Source organism: Corylus avellana, chromosome ca8 (assembly GCF_901000735.1).
Source record: "Corylus avellana chromosome ca8, CavTom2PMs-1.0".
In the NCBI taxonomy this organism is placed as follows: Eukaryota; Viridiplantae; Streptophyta; class Magnoliopsida; order Fagales; family Betulaceae; genus Corylus; species Corylus avellana.
The window spans coordinates 24,751,772-24,773,150 of NC_081548.1; the positions used below are offsets into that span (position 1 = coordinate 24,751,772).

The following is a 21,379-nucleotide window of genomic DNA, read 5'->3' on the forward strand; positions in this document are numbered from 1 at the left end:
ATATATATATATATATATATATTTTGTAAGTTGACTACGCCAATCTTTAAGTTTGTTGACTTTGGTTCACATATATTGAACCAGCCTACTGAGATAATTGGATGACAATTGGGTCCAATTCGTTCACCAATTGTCAATTGAATTGTTAGCAATTTGGACAAATAATATAAAATATTTTATGTGAAATTTATTTGTCTAAATAAAAGATGAACTCTTATCTCATTTTATATTAATTATTTGTTGAAATTAATAACAATTTGGACAAATCATAATTAAGGCGAGACGTCCCATACAAAATAGTTGTCTCTAGCTCTATATGAGGAGGAGAATGTTCCTCTCCAATTGAATTCAACTAAAAACTGTTGATGTCCTTCATTTAGAAGGGACCGGCTCTCCGGTTTAATTCCACCGGGAGAGGATCCCTTTCCATACGAGGGAGGTGGCATTATGGTATCTAACGCGTGTGCATGCCTTAATTGCCTATAAAAGCCACCCAACTTCTGGAGCTTAAAACACGTACAGCTCCTCTAATGGCTGTAGCTGAGTACGCAGTGATAGTCCTTTTAGGACTTGTCTGCAGCTTCCTTTTTGTTCGCCATTGGAAGCGCAGCAAAAACTCCCCCATCACCAACTGGCCTGTCGTAGGAATGGTTCCGGGGCTTCTTCGCAACGCGTCAAATGTGTTCGAGTGCACCAACCGCGTTCTAAAACATTATGGGGGCACTGTCGAGGTTAAGGGCCCTTGGTTTGCTGGCATGGACTTCATCATCACCAGCGATCCCATGAACGTCAACCACATTCTGAGCAAAAACTTCGTCAACTACGAAAAAGGGTCAGAGATACGGGAGATTTTGGAGCCTTTGGGAGATGGGCTCATCAATTCCGATTCAGATTGGTGGACGTATCAGAGAAAAATGATGCATTCTTTAATAAAAAACAGCAAGTTCGAGCTGTTTTTGGAGAAAGTTATTCGGCAAAAGGCGGCGAATGGGTTGATTCCGGTTCTAGATCATGTCTCCGAGGCAGAGATAGAGGTGGATTTACAAGAAGTTTTTAAGCGCTTCACGTTTGATAATAGTTGCTTAATGGTTTTAGGCTTCGACCCAACTTCCCTTTCTGTTGACTTCCCAAAACGTACGTATGCAAAGGCTTTCGATGAAATAGAAGAGGCAACTTTATATCGACACATCCTGCCCAAGTGGTGTTGGAAGTTGCAGAGATGGCTGCAACTCGGACAGGAGAAGAAGCTGAGGAAAGCTTGGAAAACCTTCGATGGATTCTTATACCACTGCATCTCGTCAAAGCGAGAAGAATTAAGCCGATCCAGCAGAACCCAGTTGGAGGAGGAAGGGGAGTTCGACTTGTTGACAGCTTATATCATGCAAGCGGAGAAAGAAGACATGGGAGGTGGTTTTGGTGAATCCAACAAATTTTTGAGGGATACAGTAATGAATCTCATGGCAGCGGGGAGTGATACTATGGGTAAGTTAATAGAAAAAAGATGAATTTAATCATTTAATTTATATTCTAATATATTTTTTTTGAAATCATTTAATTTATATTCTAATATTTTTTTTTTTTGAAATATATAAATAAATAAATTTAATTTTTTATTTTATATTGTAACAGGTACAGCTTTGGCTTGGTTCTTTTGGCTTGTCGCAACGCACCCATCAGTGGAAATGAAAATTCTGGAGGAGATGAAAGAGAGTATTGGTGTGAAAGATGACAAGAAGTGGGATAATTGCTTTGGCACACAACAACTAGACAAACAGGTTTATCTCCATGCAGCCTTATGTGAAGCATTACGGCTATACCCGGTGGTGGCCTTTGATCCCCGAACTGCAACCGGAGTAGATACTCTTCCGAGCGGCCACCGTATCGGTCAGAATACAAAGATTATAATTTTCATTTATGCAATGGGAAGGATGGAAGAAATATGGGGTGACGATTGCTTGCAGTACAAACCAGAGAGATGGATCTCGGGGCAAGGAGGAATCGTATCCGTACCATCTTACAAGTTCTCAGCGTTTGGCGGGGGGCCAAGGAGTTGTTTGGGTAAGGCCATGGCCTTCATTCAGATGAAAATTGTCGCAACCGCCATTTTGTGGAATTACCATGTTCAAGTGGTTGAAGATCATCCCGTTTCGCCAAGTGTTTCTGTCGTACTTCACATGAAACATGGTCTCAAGGTTCGGATCACCAAAAGAATTACTGTTTGATGAAGATCAAGTGATGTCGTTGGGTAATGTTAGAGCATTCACAATAGAATCTAATCTATGTATGGAATATATTTCATAAATACATATAACTTGAATCGCGTAGGATATGATAGACCTATTTGTAAAATACTGTTTAAAATAAATAATCACATTTGCATTCTTAGGAAACAATGAAGTTTTTTATTTTTTTTAAGGGAAATGCTAGGTGTTCTCCTAGTGTTTTTCTTGTGTCCTCTTCGTCCTAAGTGAAAATTATTTTATAAAAATTAAATGAGAAAAATAAGAGCAACTTTCTTTTTTGTTTTTTATAAAATAATTTCCACTTAAGACGAGAAGGATACACGGAGAACAATCTTAAAGCACCTAGCATTCTCATTTTTTTTAACAAGTAATTGACCCTAAGAGAGAGGAAAAGAAGAGATTTGAACTAATGACATCTGCTCAACGAGACCAGGTGTAAGGCCACCAGCCCCGAGCAGCTCAAAATAATTCTTTGTGAAGTTGCTCGAAATAATTTTAACAATCAACTATAAGGGATTCGATTATGATTTGTCAAGATATAGAGACAAAATGCACTAGTGTAGGGCTCTCCTATTCCACGAGTTGGGTAGGTGAACCACATAGGAGCTCTCTCATATTTGCAAGCAATCTTGACAAAAAAGCTAATGGCGATTCATATTCAAGATTTTCTAGAGATTTTTCTTAGCGGACAATTCTTCCATTGTGATTCTCCAAAGATATTATTTTCTTCTTAGCCACTAAATGCAATTGCTTGTCTGAGCAAGTAATTTTTGAAAATTGAGCTCTAATATGAAAAGATTTTTCGTCAAAGCCTATAGATGGTTGAACTTGACAAGAATTCTCTCAATTTTACATGAAGTGGAAATGGTCTTTGTTCATATAAGAATAGGATCCTTTCTATTTCAAGTAAAATAGAAATAAACTATTTTATGGACATAATTTAATATTATTGTATCTAATGGTGTAAATTACGTCATTTATTTTAATTTCAAAATTATAATGTAGTATTGACCTATCAAGCTGTTGACCTTGGAAACCAGAAGCCATAGCAAAGTGATTGTCTTCCTTTTTACTCTTTTTATTATTTATAAATAGCGCTTTGTCTGCCTTTTTATTATTTTTATTCTTCTTTTAATTTTTTGTTTTCAAAATAAAAATATCAACAAACAATTTAAAATATAGAACATACACAAAATACTCAAAATTACTTTTACTTTTATGTTATATTAAAATATTTTTTCAAACACATTAACAGACGAAAAAGACATGTTAAAACTTAAAACTCGTTTTCCATGAAATAAAAATTATCTATCTAGGCTTTGTTTGTTTAAACTTCTACTTTTCTTTTTTCTTTTTTTTTTTCAAAACAAAAAGATTAACAATCAATCAAAAACATGGAACACTCGTAAAATTATTGTAGTCCAAGGTACCACAATTCATTACTACCCTAGCAAATCACTAGATCCTAAATACGATACACTCACATTCAATATGTGTTCTAGGTAATTGTTGAACATATAAAATTATGATCTTTTAATCTGTGATCAAACAACTCAACTGCCATAAGAAGTAAATCTTACTTAAAAGGAAGTGACTCATCAGGGGTAGAGGCAGGGGTTGAGAGGGGTCAAATACCTCCCTCACCTCCCAAAAGTTTCCCTTACCCATGGTAAAATTCCTTCAGATATCTTGATTGCCCACCCTCCCCACTCATGGAGGGCAAATATTTTTCAAGTGAACCAAGCAACTCACGCCGGTGTAAAATATTTTTCTGTCAGTGACTCTCTGTTTCAGTTTTTGTAATTAGGTCAAACAAAGGTTGATGAAAGTGGGGTTGAAGACGACTCTTATTCTTTGGAAAAACGCACCTTTTAAATCTTTCTTTTGTCTACCAAAACTAACTTTTAAGTAATGCAAAGCGCCCGGTTTAACTAAAAATGCAAAAAGCTCGTTTTTTCCAAGCTAACGCACCACTTTTACAAAAAACTAAAGCATGACAGAATTACGAGGGTTTAAATTAAACGTAAACTCTTAACAAACAAACAACATTATTCTTTGTTGTTGCAAAATAGTAATTTTTTGACTACTTGCGTTTTGTGACTTTTGTTAAAGTTTCATTCTCCAGAGAATACAATTTGATTTCTTCTTACAATATCTCTTACAACTTCAAGCTTTCAACAGTTTAAATTAATTGTAGGTATGCAATCAAAATTTAACATTGATTAAGCTTTTATATTTATGAATATATATTCATATAATTATTTATATAAGCTTTTTAAATAAATTATTTATGACTATATATAATTTTTGTTATATATTTTAATTGTATAAAATATATATTTGTAGCTACCTGAAATTAATTCTAAATGAGCTCGTATGGATCGAGCATGAGTCAAATTTGTTCAATTTTTTTTTTTTTTTTTTTTCATTCACAAACAAATTAAAAAAAATCTAGGTCCCTATAAACCAAAGTCTTGGACTCATAAACACGAGCCAATGTGCTAATCTGCAGTTGTTTGTATGATAAGGCCTATCAAAATTCATAAACAAAAAGATGATTTATAGAGTGAAAAACCTTACACGACTAGTGTACAAAATGAAAAAAGATGATCACTTGCTTGTCATTTCTGCTTTGTTTTATGTTGTGACCAACAGATATGCAAGGCCTTTTAGATATTCCACAATTTCAGATCCTCCAAGCTTTGAACTTCCGTATATTCTATCGACAAATGAAATTGGAACCTGTAGACAAGCACAGGACCCAGATCAACTAAAAGGTGGAAGATCAATGAGTACACCTAGAAAATACATACATAAAAGTTAATCAAGCAACACAAAGCATTCATTATCATGAGTACTTAAAACTGCTCTTCCCATAGATTCTGCAGAACTAGCTTAAATGTAAGTTCAAGCATCACTACCGAACTCCCAATGTTACAAATCCTTCGAATACGCCAGTGTGTTTAGGAAGAAAGAGAATTAGGCAACATGGTCAGATAGGCAAAACAGTAGCATCGATGACGAATTGGCTGTTTACTGTTGATGCTGAGCTGGGTTACATCAAGTTGCAAAGGTAATCATAAATTTGAATTTGTGGCAGATTTGCCTTGTTAACTCAAGACAGCTATCAATAAGGCATAGCTGCATTCATGAAGCACAACATTGAGAGGAGTCACATGGCATAAATTCAAAAATACATATGTATGTTCATCCTTGCTTACACACATACAGGCCTGACTATGCACTTGTGCATGCGCTGTTGGCATTTCTAACTGCTTCCATGTATTTAATTTTCTAAGCTGATTCCATGTGTTTAACTGTATAAGAGAATTTTTTTTCCTCAAGGACTCAAAAGAGGAGAAAGTATATCTCACTTTTCGAGCTCCTATTATTCCATATATTTCAGTCCTTACTTCTTTACCAAAAATTATTTCCTTCCACCCATATTGATAAAGTTCACAATTAATATTCAATTTGCCACAGAACTTGAAACAGAAAAACCAGGAAGACAAATCATAATGGTAGGATATTTAAAATGCAACTGGAACTAGTCTGACCAACTCAAAGCCACAAATGCTAGTAAAGTTCTTTTGCTATAACTTTAACCAAGTGAGATGTTGAGGTATTGCCATAGGATGAGTCCCAGTAAATTTAGTATTTGAGAGCATAAGATCCAAAAAAAAAAAAAAAAAAACTCTGGTTAGGATCAAGACCCACACAACTGAATGTGCACAAAGTTTGTCAATTTCAATTTTAAACCATGATAATAGACAAATATGTAACTCTACCTCTTCAATATGGTAGCCTTTTCTAGAAGCTCGAACAATCATCTCCATTTGAAAGACATATCCCTTGCTCACACAGGAACTAATGATATCTTCAAGAACTGATTTCCTATAAAGCCTTCAAATGATCCAAGTAACTTCAGTTTCAAAATCATGGAAGTGTCAAGAAATTGAATAACTTCATACTATAGTTTGTGTACCGGAAAGATCCAGTCAAATCTGATACACCAGGCCATAGAAGTGTTTGTGCAAGAACATTGGCTCCCCTACTTGTTAGCTTGCGCATAAGATTCCATCCATGAACACCCCCACCTTTAACATAGCGGGTTCCAGTAACTATATTTGCACCAGTCTCCAACTGTTTCCTTAATAAACACATCATAGTAAAAGAAGTCAGAAGGTTTTCCAGAAACTAGGCACCTATGTTAAAATATGAACATAGAAAAGAATCGAATGGAATTTCTCTTACTTGATGAAGCTTGGCAAGTACGTAGGCTGCATGACGAGAAGCAAATAGGTCAGATGAAGAAAACTATAGCTGATGGAAAATTGGAAACAATAATGTGATAAATTAAAACTACGAGCAGGGCTAGCAACTACAAATAGCCAGAGACTCCATGCACTTACCGGGTCAGTAGGTCTCATGGATGTTTTAACTACCATAGGTGAATCCAATTTATATTTTGGACATTTATTTTGGGTAACCACATGAATGAAATACTAGATGGTTCACAGAAAAAGAAACACCAAAGCATAATCAAGTTGTAGACATCAGAAATAAGTCGGTTGCTTTCCTAGCTGCCAACGTACACAACTGAAAGTGGCAAATTATCATCCATGGCAACCTAGATGCCTTCCCAATTTCAAACTTCAACATTGCACCAAATTATTATCCACATCCCACCGACATACTTACATGGTGTGATAGATCAGCATCCATGATTACAACAAAATTTCCAGACGCATGCTTAAGGCCATGAGAGTAAGCCGTTCCTGAAATTTAAAAACACATCAAAGCAAGCTCCCTGTAATTTTTCATATACAGATTATAACAGACATACCTAACCCAAGCTTCTTAGGTCTAGCTCTCAAAAGCTGCATCATTTGAAAAAAAAAAAAAAAAAAAAAAGTAGGGGATCATCGTCACAAGTCAGAAATAAGCAGAAAAAATGAGTCTACTAAGAAATTCAGATACATTTTCAAGTCTTATGGTACTCACAATGCGATCTTCACCATATACTTGCTGTAATTGTTTTACAACTTCTTGAGTCCCATCAGGACTACCATCGTCCACAACAATTATTTCAAAATCAACATCCCTTAACCAAACAAGAAATTGTATGAGACGTCCATTCACGAAACTATTAACTATTGCCAACATAATCTCAAGCACGGTCTACATGCAAGGCGCAGGAACAAGCAAATGAAACCCATAAATGATTGTATATGTTTATAAGACCCAAATCCCAAAACAAGGCCAATTTTCATTTCAATTTCGAGAAGCCTTAACAAAATCAAGAAGAGTAACCCAAAATCAGATCCCAGAAAAAAAAAACAAAAACAAAAACAAAAACAAAACAAAACCTGGTACGACAAAAAATGTAACTTGTCGAAAAAGAATTCTAGGATCAGATACGAGGTGGGCATACCAGAGATGCTTGAAGACGAGGAACACCACGAGGGCAATATTGAGGCGTTCGTTGTAGGTCGGGATAATTATGCTGTACTTGTTCCTCTCCGCCATTCTGAGCGCCAAAGATTGTAGAGCTGAGTTGGCTCGCAAAAAGTGTTGTAAACCTTTTGGGCTGAGCCCATGTTGGTTGCGCTTGAGGTTGGGCTGCCTAACTGTCGTGTATATCACATGCTTAAATCAAATCATGCAAAAATAATAAAAATATCATATGTTTTTAAGCAGTGATGACCATTTATTGATGCATTTCTTTCTTTAATGGCCAAATCCTGCTATTCCATCCAACTTGTTCTAAAGGCTTCATGCATCTTGCCTTTAGAGGCATGAAAATTGAAATATATCAAAAACGCATGAGTCTTGCTAACAAAATGCATTAATGATGCGTTTATAGCTCATTTACTTTATTCGAGAATCTAAGCAGTCCCCATTTAAAAAAAAAAAAAAAAAAAATCTAAACAATCCATTATTGCTCCTTTGGTCTGACCGGCGCCGACTATCACGCCTCACACTGTCTTTAATCTTAACCATCAATTATTTTTGATCTCCACCATCCCCTGATAGTATAACCCTAACGTTGATCTTTCAATTTCTTCTAAGCACTTCCATTCTTCTTCTATCTTTTCTATTTCTACATAATCATGATACAGATGGTTATGAAGTTTGATTTCCTTGTATCTCATAGTTGCTATCCAAAATTACTCCCAAAGCCCCTCTTTGCCTATAAATCCTCCTTTGGATTGCTGCCAGCCCACCTTTCCAATAATCTCGTCATTGAAAATGGTCATTTTAGGGGAATGAGAGGTTTTGAGAAACTACACAACATTCAATTTTATTTGTTATTTTTATTATTATAACAAAACCTTAACTCATTATTTCAATAAATCCTCACAATCTTTATCGTATTGTAGCCGTAATCTGTGTTCAAAACCAACCCAACAAAAGTGCATGATACTTGACGAAAATAGCTACTCCAATCAAAGCAAGAGACTATATTCCCATTTATGATGACTATATTACATCAGGCATAGTCTTTCTTCTCATATATACATGTAGGCCATACATTCATCTACATAAAGTATACACAGCCTAAATGAAAGCCTCTTTATTTATTCACATGTCTAGCCTCTTTATTTATTCACATGTCTATCACCTCTCAGGAACTGTAACTATGACAAATGAACCGCCATTTAGTCATATGAGGCTCCTTCCACCGTCCCTTCTGCTTCAACATCTGTTGTTTTGTTGGTCTCTTCTACCTCTGAATCTTTTCCCCTGCTTGGGCTGGCATCACCATTCTCTACAAAACCCGATTCTTCAAAATTGTCCTGCCCAGGCCCTATGTCTGCTGCTGCTAATGTCTCAGTCACACGAGTCAAATCACTAGCGCTGCCTTCTTCTACACCTTCTTCCACTCTATGATAAACCTTTGAAAAGTAATAAAAGACTTATTAGTGATTTCCATATAATTCCAGTAAGGAAACAACAAATTTAACCAGAGACCGGAGATTTGACTTCCAAAATGCTAGTCACGCAGGGTTAAAGGCCTATTAACTTGATAGCTCAATTAATTTTCAACACTAATTAGCTCAAGCAATCACCGTTATTATCTCTCTATTCTATGGCAAGAAGAAATGTATGATAACTGAAAAAACCAAAAGTAGCAATGACCAAAAGAGTCGCCCATACCACACACGTGCGAGGTGGTGAGAGTATTTTGAAGGAATTGGGTCGATTATTAAAATTTGTTTCAGGAACTCCTGGGATCCCTTCAGGGGATGTGAAGTGGTCAACATCATGGCTCACCTGCCAAAGGAATCATCATGTCAATAAGAGATCAGAAGCAACTGATGAAATGGAGCACACTATGTCAAAGAAATCTTTGACACCAATGGCATGCATGCTTATTCTATGAGGTTTTCCTTACTCTTCCATGTCCACCAAATTCCCGAGCATCGCTATCTAGTGCAACTCTATACTTCCCAGGTAAGTCACACCCAACTTTATACCTGTTTGTTCAAGATTAAATAAAGTCACCCAAAGAATCTTTTGGTTCTGAGCGAAAATGAAAAAATAAAAAAGTATAAAATCTTGCAAATTACGTCATCTTGCCAACATTCCACATGCAGAAAACACATAGACCCCTTGGCATAATTAAAAAACGACATACCCATCATATGTATTGTCCGGATGAAAATTAAACACGAAAACCAGATCTCCACGCTCAAAGACAATAACCTGTAACATGAAACAATCATGCATTTGTTTAATAGTGAAGCATATTTAACTGAAATGATCAGGGCTTGTTTATTCCCAATCAAGCAGAGTTAGGACCACCCAAGTAAATGGAAAAGACAAGATTAACTGTTCAGCACTCTTTTAAGTCAATATATAAGGCCCATAAACTGCTCCCTTTTCTTGGTTCAATAAAACGTGATCAAGAGACATCAGCTCTAATGACCACCCTTGAAAACCTATATATTCTTTCCAAACAGAGTCATTGTTTCAATTGATTTTACTTGCTCTTATGAGATCCAAGAACTAATTCTCCACTTCTATAAGTAAAAGAAAGGGTAAGAAAGGGTTTTCTTACCCTAAACTATTTTACTATAAGAAATGGTTTTCTTATAGTTTAGGGTAATAAAGTATAATTTATCCTAAAAGAAATATTGATCATCCAGAGGCATCTGTACCTTGTCTTCTTCATTTGTGCTGCTTACAATCTGTTTAGTCGATGCTAGGAATGAAAATTTCTCGTCAAGTAAATTCATAGCTGTGTCAAACGCATTCATGAACTGTGCAAGTTTCAAGGACACAGAAAATGATAACATTAAACTCTATCAACTGAAAGCAAAACAGAAAATTTACACAACCATAAACAGCAATAGTTAGATAAGAACCAAAAAAGAAATATAGAACATAGCCTTGTGTACTCTATAGAGACAGAGGTGCAGTGTCCAAGATTACATATGCCCCACCATGGTCCTGTGTCATAAGGTAACATGAACATGTACGGATAATTGAGGTCTAATATGTTCTTAATCAGGTCATTTAAAACACAATCTTGGTTGGGACTCTTCATAGATCAAATTTTGTATGGGTTTGAGAAGGATTGGAGTTACAATATGATACAATTCTCAACACCCGAATTTGATTCGAATCTTATATTTTACAATTATGTAAAATACTTGAATTTTACTTCTTATAAAAATTGTAAATAACTTCCATATGATTATATAATATAAAAATCTCATAATCCATAACTCTTAAAAGTGAGAGATTTTAATCAAGATGACCTATTGAACTTTGAATTAGATCCAACTTTAATTGAATTCTAAAAATTGGATTTGAATTCAAATTGAATACCAGAATTGGACCTTAATTGGGTCAGATATCAATCAAGCTTTGATCCTAACCCAACCCATTGACAGCCCTAATCTTGGACTGCCTTAACATGTATTATATCAGAATTGCCATATTACTTCAACTTATGACCTAACAAGTGTTAAAGATGTGACCATAAAATGGAAGTTTTTACGCAAGTGGTCCATTTAAACACAAGGGGAATGTGCGGGGTGGAGGTTGGTCAGACAATATTTGTAACATTGTATTAAGTGGACTTGCGTATTAGCGTCAGGTGTGGGCATGTGTTCAAGTGTTTACTTCACATGTCTTCCTCTGATTTTTCACCAACCATTTAGGAGTGTCTGGTAGCCATACTCTTCTTACCCAATACAAATTGAATGGTAGGATCAAATGAAGGGACTCAACCGGTAAAGATGTGATCCCAAACCTTGTATCTCAAGTGGTCTGTATCCACCAGGTTCCATTGGCGTCTGCATTTTTCATAGCTCCACTCATTTCCTTCTCTTGGGAAGTCAATCCACTCAGGATGGCCAAACTATACAAACATTCATGACAAATAAGTTAAGAGTATAACAATACTGCATAATATACATGGACAACTTAAAAGGATCTCCTTCACTTGCTAATCTCATTTTTTCTGTTGATGTTATTTAAGTAACAAATTAATCAACATGGAATGAGCCAAAACCTTCTTTCTTTTTTAAGTATTTGAAATCTTTGAGGACCATCCAATCTAAAGCTCCAATACATACTATCTAAGAAAATATCTAGGACTCACTGCACATCGATCCCATGCAGAAGTCAGGAGCGGAGGCCAGTATGCTTACCTCATTCCCCATGAAGTTGAGGTATCCATCACCTCCTAATGCCATAGTTATAAAATGTATCATCTGCAAAAGATAAAAATAACATAGAGAACAGCGAAAAATTAATATCCATCAAAAGACACTATCTCCGAAATTAACTTTTCTCTGGATCCATTATATAAATCAGTGCCACAATCATTGTATGAAACACAGATATTTTTTACTATTTGGTCATCTGGAAGGGGCTGAAATGAAGTAGTAAGACTTCATGGTAGTGAATATAGCCAGAAAGCCAATTATAAAAGGAAAGAAAGAAAGAAGAAGGGAATTCATAGTTGTGGTGGAGGCTATCTACCAGTTCAGCTATCAAAGATACCACAATAATAGAAAGCAATCCCCACAAACTCGTAAGGAACAAACCTTGTGAAGTGCAAGCCCTCGCTCAACAGTAGGAGAAGCATCTGTTAAGCTAGACATGCCAGAATACATTTCTGTATCCATTAGAAGAAATGCAATTGTTTTGTCACCTACAATGGCCTGCACCAGTAAAACCAACTAGTATTTAAAAATATATCTGAGGAAAAGGTAAAAATTCAAAATGATGAAATGAAAGACCAAAATATAAAACCCTAAATGTCTGATGCCTGCTTTCTTTTCAAAATGATGAAATGAAAGACCAAAAAATTCAAAATGTCAACTGTCTCTTTTCTTTTCTTTTGTTTTCCTTCTTGGAAATTCAGCTGTAACTAAATCTTAAGACATTTCCTTTTGGAACAAGGTTGGGGCACAGCGACTAGTAATAAAAATTAACAACACAACAAGAATAGAAAAATTGCATACCTGATCATGGCATTCAGCATAAGCTATACACTTCTCAGTGTATCTCCTATTCGTCAAAGTCCAGGAAATTTCCTTCACCGACCATTCTTCATCTGTTTTGTTCTTCAAGTAATCAATCCACTTGTCAGGAATGGCCATTGCCAGGCGGTAATCAAAACCAATTCCACCCTCAGAGACAAGCCGACCAAGTCCAGGCATACCAGAAACATCTTCAGCAATGACAGTCGCATCGGGCAAGATGTTATGAATCAGAGAATTTGCCAGCATCAGATAAACAACAGCATCAATATCGGTTGCTTCACTAAAATACTCATTATAATTTCCCGTAAATGCCATGTTAATTCCATGGTGATGATACAACATCGAAGTAACCCCATCGAATCGAAAGCCATCAAATTTAAACTCTTCAAGCCACCAACTTAAGTTGGATAAAAGGAAGCGGAGAACTTCCCAATTAGCATAGTTAAAGAGTTTGCTATCCCATAACTTATGGTAACCTTGATCTCCATTGTGGAAGTAGGAATCTTGTGAGCTTTGGCCAATATCAAAGCCATTGAGGCCATCAGTCACATTGTTGCTTGCATGGCTGTGAACAATATCCATCAAAACCCGCAGACCTAAGCTATGGGCCTTATCAACTAAATATTTCAAGTCCTCTGGGGTCCCGGATCTACTGCTTACAGCAAAGAAGTTCGTAACATGATACCCGAATGATCCGTAATAGGAATGCTCCATCACAGCCATCAACTGGACTGTGTTATAGTTATTTGCTTGAATACGAGGCAAAACTTCATCAGCAAATTCTCTGTATGAATTAATGCGGGGATCTGAGCTACTCATTCCGACGTGAGCTTCATATATTCGCGGGGCCTTGGATTTTGGAGGACGGGGATACTTAAACTGATACCTGCATGATAAATGGAAGAAAAGGTCAACATTCTGCTTATTCCCATATGGTTAAAAATGAAGACATCAAAGTACAATAGCTCCCTTATTTAGTGAAACTAGACCAAGCAACAATAGAAAGGTCTTTGAAATTTGTTGAAGAGTTTTTTCCAACTGAGCCATCATGTAATGTGACCCAACCAGAAACTGAGAAATGATGCATCGTAATGGTCAGTCCTGAGGGCATTGGCCATTTGGATATCTTTCATCCTGTTTCTCGATCAAAGATATTCACTTAATCCAAATTGGGTTTAAGAAAAATATGAGTGGTTGGCACCTTTCTGAAGGAGGAGGGTCCCAGTATACACCATCATACGGTGCTCCAAATCTTGTCGGGTCGAAAGTGGCATATTTAATCCAAGCAGGGATGCGATCAACCCAAACTCCATCACCATACTTGAATCGGAACTTGACTCTTGAATTGTGAGGAATGGTTGGATTTCCACCAGAATCAGGAACTCTGATACTCCAGACACCAAATTGATTCTTTTCCATTTCGTGGTTAGCACCATTCCATTCGTTGAAGTCCCCAACAAGTTGTGCTTCTCTACATTATAGAAAATATAACTTCTATAAACAATTAATCACATACAATAGCTAGCAAAGATAATAATTTCATATTTCAAAGCCTAAAAAACTCACTGAGCAGCAGGCGCCCATTCACGGTACACAATGCCACCTTCTTCTCTGTTAAATCCGAATTTCAAATAACCTACAGAATGGAGGAACCAAATAGAGAGTTTTACACTGGAGAGGACACTACTAAGCAGATCATAAAATTGGCTTAGTTATTGAACATAGGAAAGACATGAAGAGACTCAAGAGGCCAAAGGATAATCAATTTGGAAACAAAAAAAGAATAAAGAAAGAAAAAGAAGTGATGGACTCGATGTGATGCTTTTAAGCATAAGCAGAAGTTCATGCATCAAACCGCCTTAGTGTATATATTTATTATAGGCACTTGCAAGTGAAGTATCAACTAATATGATTTGTGTTCTATGTGCAAAAACTCAGCAATTTTGTACATTAGAAAATGTCGAGTACTTATCGAAAACTTTCCACATAGAAAGTAAGAGAAAACAAAATGGGAGCAAATTTCATATCTGATAAAGCTACCCACCTAGAGCAAATTCCTCGAGACCTCCTTCATATTTCTCAAGAAGGGCTTTCTGATCAATGTATCTCCTTACTCTACATGCAAAGTGATCTTTATAAGGTTCCAAGCCTGGATCAATCCCCAGGATACCAACATTGTCTGCATCTTCCTCAGAGGGTGTCATTGTTGCACTCTCATCTGTTACAAGAGCTGAGATCGAGGAACTGTGCTGCACCTAGAGAAGAAAATGCAACAGATCACAGCTTATATACGTGCAATAAACTCACACATAATAGTTTCACAGGAAGAATATCTTAGCCTCCATGTGTAATGAGAGAAATGCTAGGCCCTGATGCACAAAAATCCATGTTAGAAATGTAGCACATACCCTCCTGTATATTGAAATTCTTGATGGAAAAAGGAAGGTTGGGTGCTCAAGCAATTTTTGAGATCCACAGGCCACTCCAATTCGTTGTTGCTTGGCAAGGTGTCGGTTATTTCTCAATATCTGTCAAACAATAAAATAAGAGAACCATCAAAAATCCTTTTGAGTATATAGAAAGACATAACGGTGCACACACTGCATATTGTAAAATACCAGGCAAGAAACTGCAATACTGAAATTGAAGTATAATAGACTCCCAACTTTTAGTGTTCATAAGGTTTTATGATAAGCAACCCCTTCTTCTATATACACGGCCACACCTAAAGTTAGGTATTACAGTAAGAGATAACAAGCTTTCTTCTCCCTTCTTGATATATATATCCTGAAGAGAGAAGAAAGCTAATTCTTGGTTGGGCTCAAGGCCCAAAACCATGATAATAGGATGATTGTAGTTCATTCAGCTGAGATAAATGACTCTTAATATGTCCTGTCATGCTCGTGTCCAAGGTTGAAACTCAAAATCTTTTGACTGATGATAATTGTTTATTTTTGTTTTTTAAGAAATAAGTCTCATATATTATGATTCTGCACAACTTTGGACAACGTCGATCCCTGGTTTACCAAAGCAGGGGATGGATATTTTTTAAGAGTTCATACAGACAATTAAATGCCCTTCTTATGGTCATCTTAATCTAGCCAGTGATAAAAAAAAAATTTAACCCATGATTTTGCTACTTGAACCCCACCAATCTCATTAACTAAATTTTGCGCAGATAGACACTCACTCGTCTAATTTTAGTAAGTTATGAAGTATTTTATGAGTTCTTTAATCCCAAACTAAAATTCGACAATTAAACACATCCAACAGAATTACTACATTACTACTACAATTAAATTTACATCAACAATAACATAACAGAAAGATCCATTTTTTGAATTAAACCCACGATCAAATACATAAACAAGAGGCGACCAATACATCAAATATGAGAAAGGGAATTTACTAGAAACAATAGCACGATTTCTAGTATGAACCACATAGGCATCAATGCACCAACATATACAACCAACTCGAAGAATTCGAGTCACTCATTTGCAACTCCCAAAGCAACAAGAACCATATTTTAATAGACAGGAACTTAAACAATACGAGCAAAGTTCAAACCTTGCTTGAAGAAGAAGGTGGTAAAGACCCAAGAACAGATGTGTGAAGAAAACTCAGAGAGCCCATCATCTTCCCCAACTCTCAGACTCTCTCTAGCTCACTTTCTCATTCTCACTCTGCTTGCAAAAACTCACTCTTTAAAGACCGTCAATCATGGCGAGTAGTCTCTATCAGAACATCTGGGCCGTTGGTCTCTTGGACCCACAATCACACGTATTATTATTGATCGCTATCCTTTTCTTTCCTGTGTTTTTACTTGCCGTGCGATAGCGAAAGGAGACCCAATAAGCAAAGGATATGCTCCACGTACAACGCACTAGCCGTCATAATTAAGAATTGGGAAAAAACCCGCTTCTTATTAGAAACCGCCACGTGTACAAAAAGTTGTTGGTAATCTGTCGGCTATGAACCGATCACACTGCAAATTCTGCTGAAAAGTCGTCACACCAACGCCCAGGATTCGATCAACGCTATTATTATTTTGGTACGAAAAATCTCCTTAAATAATAATAATTATTATTATTTTTTGTTTCCTAGAACAATGCCATTTGCAAAGATATTTCTAAAAATAGTACTACTTTTGTTTTTATTGCCCAAATAGTGTTGATTGTGACACGATATGCCATGTTGGAAAAGGGGGAAAAAAACATAAATAGAAGAAATGAAAAGGTCGCTAAATAATTATGTTAGCCAGGCTCAATAACATATATTTTAGGATCCACAGTTTTTCTCGAAACTTATGGGTAATTTCTTCTAATTTAATATGTTAAACTGATATATGTTTACATGGTTAACATATATCAATTTAATAAATTGGTTTAAAATAAAGTATTTCAATCCAATTTATATAAAACTTTGTCCTTATAGAATATGTACGTAAAATAATATGAATATGAAGATGTTAAAAAATCTTGTAAGATACATTGGTACAACATGACATGCCAACGGCAATAACATAGATGTACCCAAATTACCGACGGGACGCTCCTTTGGGCCCAACTACCCGAAAATAAAGTTCAAAGCATCAAACGCTCCTCTAGTCCACTCGACCATTGAGGGCCAACAAGAGGCCTACGAGTTTTCAGCCTAGCGTGTGCCATCCTTTGGTCGAGTGAAGGGCTCACAAAATTCCATAAGGTGCAATGCACCCAATTAAGCTCATGCTACATTGTGTGTGTGTTTTTTTTAAAAAAACGACGAGGAAACTCTCTAAAGTATGTGATATTTTGTGAATTCACTTATATTGGGTAAACTTTTGACTCATGTAAAGTGTCTCTCCACGTGGACTTGGTGATATTTTGGTTTCGTTGGCGGGCTAGCTCCAATAAATTGTTTGCATATAAGATAATTCAAACTTTAAACCTAAAATTGCCGCCAAGACCAAAATCATTATTGCTTAGGCAATCCCTTGGAGTTAAACTCATGCTAAATTGTATAACTATCCTGGACCAATCAACATAACTCCTTGATTTTCCACATCACATAACCGTATGGAACCACATGGAATAACATCGCCAATATTTTCCTGGGAGAAATCTCCCATAGCTGCAACCATAAGATGGGCAGGAGCCGATACCCGTCTTGGAGAAGGCGAAAAACTGCCGCTTTTAAGTAGAGAGGATGTGACTTCTTCATGTACAATCTATTCTCTTAACATTTTTTTTTTTATATACTTTCTTTAATTTCTCTTCCTTATTTTCCTACTGACTTAATCATCAAAGTAATTCTTACCGGGACACCCAACAAGCCTCGCCACTTATCTTTATCTTTCTTACAAATCTCTTTCGTTGAGCATGTTGTGTGGTCCTTGTATCAACAAATAAACACACATTATGCTCTTAAGTAAGGGCATTACTCTCTCAGTCACGTTTAAGGTGTTCTTGATGTCTACAAGTCATTTCAAATATCAAAATTTATGTATCTTCCATTTTAACGTATCTATGAGAAGTGTCTCACAACTTTGGAATTTATATTTAATGTGTCCAATAAGTATAAAACCCAATTAAGCAAATTGGACATACAATATTTGTAAATATTTGATAGGCTCATATTTTTTGTATCATATGCAATATGTTAAATTCAACTATTACTAGTATGCTTTTAATTTTTATTATATAAACGCATAAGCATTGTTTTAATAAATAAGAAGCAATAAAAAATCGATGTAATCATGTAAATATTGTAGACCTATGACTCTATGAGGATTTATTGAGTCGACCTAAAAACCATGGCGGCCTTAGTAACTAGATTAATAAGTCGGGATAGTCCTAATAACACAAAGTCGCCTCAACAGCTAGAATCAAACTTTTTGCATTCCACAATTGCCACCATATACTTTCGAAAATGATAAAAATACCCCCGATCACTGTCCCGGAGCAATAGCGCTATAAAATCAAGTAGCGCTATAGGGTCCACAGTCAAACACGGCGAAAGCTTGGGGGTTTATTAGGGTTTTGCAGAGAGCAACCGAGTGAGAGACAGAGAGACAACATGAGCCGGAGCTTGGGAATTCCGGTGAAGCTGCTACACGAGGCCTCGGGGCACGTGGTCACGGTCGAGCTCAAGAGCGGAGAGCTCTACAGAGGTAGCATGGTCGAGTGCGAGGACAACTGGAACTGCCAGCTCGAGAACATCACCTACACCGCTAAGGTACCTAAAACCCTAGATTTCCTTTCTCTAAATGTTTTTCTATTTTGATTAGTTTCATTGTTCGATTAATCCTTGAACACCCCAAAGGACATATTGTTAACCCTAGTGATGTTTGGTTGCTCGGATTTTTATTTTTTTGTTGAGTGGGAATCGATAAAATGCATAATTAAAAAGTATACTCACTGAGAAGATTAGGCCTTTTAGGTTCTGAATGATTGGTGCAAAGATTGTATGCCCTGTTTCGTATAGTTTTTATATGGAATAAGAAAACGGCGACACACGGAAAGGAATCGGCTATGTTGCGCTCTTTTGGTCTAGAAAGAAAAGTTAGGATAATGCAGAAAAGAATCCTTTAAGTTATTTCAAGAGAGCCCTTCAGTCTCTTTCTCATTTTCTTCGATCCTTTTTGCTGTTTTTTTATTTCTCATAGTTCAGAAATCGTACCAATAATGTTGAATACATTTTTTCTTGGCTAATTCATTTCACGAGGGATCATAGTTCTATTAGGTCCTACTCTTTACTTTCACAGGTCATGAATTTGAATGATCAAGGAGACTAAAGCTCTCTTTATGGGTATGGATGGTGTCCTCGGGAAAATATATGCATTTAATGTTGATTGTGAAATTTGACATCATAAGTTATTGTTACACTTCCTTTAGATCAATCTCTATATCCTGTAATCTGCTTAATTATTTCTGGATAACAAAGTTTGGTCGATCTAAAATGAGAGGGATATTTGCCCACAAGCAGGCAGGGGAGATCACAAACTGATAAATATAATGTTTTTTTTTTTGTTTGCAAAGTGAATTGAAATGTATATTGAGATGTTGTTTTACGAATGTGGAAAAAACTGGGGCCACCAAGGCTGACACTTGCTGGTATACTTGTAAGTACCACTGGCATTGACATCGAGACTCATACCCAATGTTTCTGTCTTTTAGAAGTTTTTTGAAGGCCGTTGTTCCTGGTTTTTTAAGATTTTGTGGAAAAATCAGATGTTCAGTTTCTGGTTCTAATTGAGTCAGCTTGAATAGTTATTTAGGTAATTATTTCTGCTGTTTCCATTCTTATTCTTATTTTTGTGATAGTTGCTCATTCTAATTGACAATTCTACAGGATGGGAAGGTCTCACAACTTGAGCATGTCTTTATTCGAGGCAGCAAAGTGAGGTATCTAAGTCATATGTTGTTTGGATAAGAATATCTAAATTATATGTTCCTTGAGCCACTTTTGTTGGCTACATACAAACTGACTGCAATTCTTTGAAAATGATGTGAAATTTTAACAGGTTTATGGTCATACCAGACATGCTGAAGAATGCTCCAATGTTCAAGCGTCTTGATGCCAGAATCAAGGTACCTCACCGTTTTGAAGTTATTAGAATCTCCTGAGTCACTCCTTACTTTACTTTTTCTGACCTATGCTTTTTGAACTTCTTAAAGGGTAAGGGTGCGGCACTTGGAGTTGGCAGGGGTAGAGCGGTTGCAATGCGGGCCAAGGTAATACTCTTCTGTATTTGGTTTGTTTACAGTATTATTCTCTCTGGCCAATAACATCTTAAAAACGAGGTTATGGTTTGAGACACTGATTTGAGATTTGTATTTATGAACGTAAATGAAACAAATAGTTCAGTGCCTTCTAACTGCATGAATTGTCATGCCTAGCCCTCTTAATTGCAGATTGTTCCATGAATGGTATTATTTTTGAAATTTGAGCATTTGTCTGGCTTAGACAGCAAAACACATTGATATCATTGTTGTTGGTATACATAACATGTTTCTTTCTCATTTTTAATGGATTGGAAGGGGTCCTGACTTCATATATTACTTTCTTTTTTACAGGCTCAGGCTGCTGGTCGTGGAGCACCACCCGGTAGGGGTGTTGTACCACCTGTTCGGAGGTAATCAACATCTGAGTGGTTTCTTGTCCTCTTCATTCTAGAGCATCGCTTGTCTTCTGTTGGTAGCCTGTCGAATCGTAGATCCTGCCCTTGACATCCTCAAAATTTTATGTAAAAGAATGAGTTTTCGTTTGGGAAGAAAGAAGGTGGAGACCATATTTTCTGGATCTTGATGGACTGATCTTACTTTATTAGATGTATGCTATTGCAAATTACCTTCTATTATGTACTATTAATGTAAGTGATTTGTCTTTCGTGTTTGTGATTCTCTCTCTTTATCTTTCATATCTATAAAAATTTAAGAAGAAAATGAGAGAACCTTGTGGGTAAACTTTTACTGAGCACGCAGCCAACTCAAAGGACATTTTTCATGTAATGATGTAAACTTTTAGCACAACTTTAGTCGTCGGACCGCATTCTTTTTGCTAGTCTACTTATTTGGCTTGCCAAGGTTTTGTGGTACACTTATATTTAGCAACTTCTAGCTCACTCAGTGATTTATAGCAAGTTCT

At 36.3% G+C, this 21,379-nt stretch overlaps 4 protein-coding genes across 4 annotated transcripts; 2 read left to right on the forward strand and 2 right to left on the reverse strand.

The window, feature by feature from the left end:
• Positions 1-382: 382 nt before the first annotated feature.
• On the forward strand, positions 383-2,356 carry LOC132190578 (alkane hydroxylase MAH1-like). Its single transcript, XM_059605613.1, has 2 exons — positions 383-1,482; positions 1,630-2,356. The coding sequence occupies exons 1-2, from the start codon at positions 531-533 to the stop codon at positions 2,220-2,222; spliced, it is 1,545 nt and encodes a 514-aa protein (XP_059461596.1). The 5' UTR covers positions 383-530; the 3' UTR covers positions 2,223-2,356.
• A 2,327-nt stretch (positions 2,357-4,683) lies between these two features.
• Positions 4,684-7,840, reverse strand: LOC132189871 (dolichol-phosphate mannosyltransferase subunit 1-like). The gene is made up of 8 exons (XM_059604689.1): positions 7,678-7,840; positions 7,248-7,347; positions 7,090-7,123; positions 6,945-7,021; positions 6,498-6,523; positions 6,229-6,393; positions 6,032-6,146; positions 4,684-4,985 (listed from the first exon to the last, which is right to left on the reverse strand). Exons 1-8 carry the CDS (start codon positions 7,770-7,772, stop codon positions 4,881-4,883), a joined length of 717 nt encoding a protein of 238 aa, XP_059460672.1. The 5' UTR covers positions 7,773-7,840; the 3' UTR covers positions 4,684-4,880.
• Positions 7,841-8,684: 844 nt separating this feature from the next.
• LOC132189181 (1,4-alpha-glucan-branching enzyme 1, chloroplastic/amyloplastic-like) lies at positions 8,685-16,436 on the reverse strand. Its single transcript, XM_059603773.1, has 14 exons — positions 16,319-16,436; positions 15,157-15,276; positions 14,793-15,003; positions 14,315-14,384; positions 13,950-14,219; positions 12,728-13,634; positions 12,308-12,424; positions 11,909-11,971; positions 11,509-11,616; positions 10,409-10,510; positions 9,886-9,953; positions 9,643-9,724; positions 9,405-9,521; positions 8,685-9,142 (listed from the first exon to the last, which is right to left on the reverse strand). The coding sequence occupies exons 1-14, from the start codon at positions 16,385-16,387 to the stop codon at positions 8,906-8,908; spliced, it is 2,541 nt and encodes an 846-aa protein (XP_059459756.1). The 5' UTR covers positions 16,388-16,436; the 3' UTR covers positions 8,685-8,905.
• Positions 16,437-18,723: 2,287 nt separating this feature from the next.
• Positions 18,724-21,127, forward strand: LOC132189739 (small nuclear ribonucleoprotein SmD3b-like). The gene is made up of 5 exons (XM_059604520.1): positions 18,724-18,967; positions 20,084-20,136; positions 20,256-20,322; positions 20,410-20,466; positions 20,809-21,127. The coding sequence occupies exons 1-5, from the start codon at positions 18,809-18,811 to the stop codon at positions 20,869-20,871; spliced, it is 399 nt and encodes a 132-aa protein (XP_059460503.1). The 5' UTR covers positions 18,724-18,808; the 3' UTR covers positions 20,872-21,127.
• Positions 21,128-21,379: the final 252 nt, after the last annotated feature.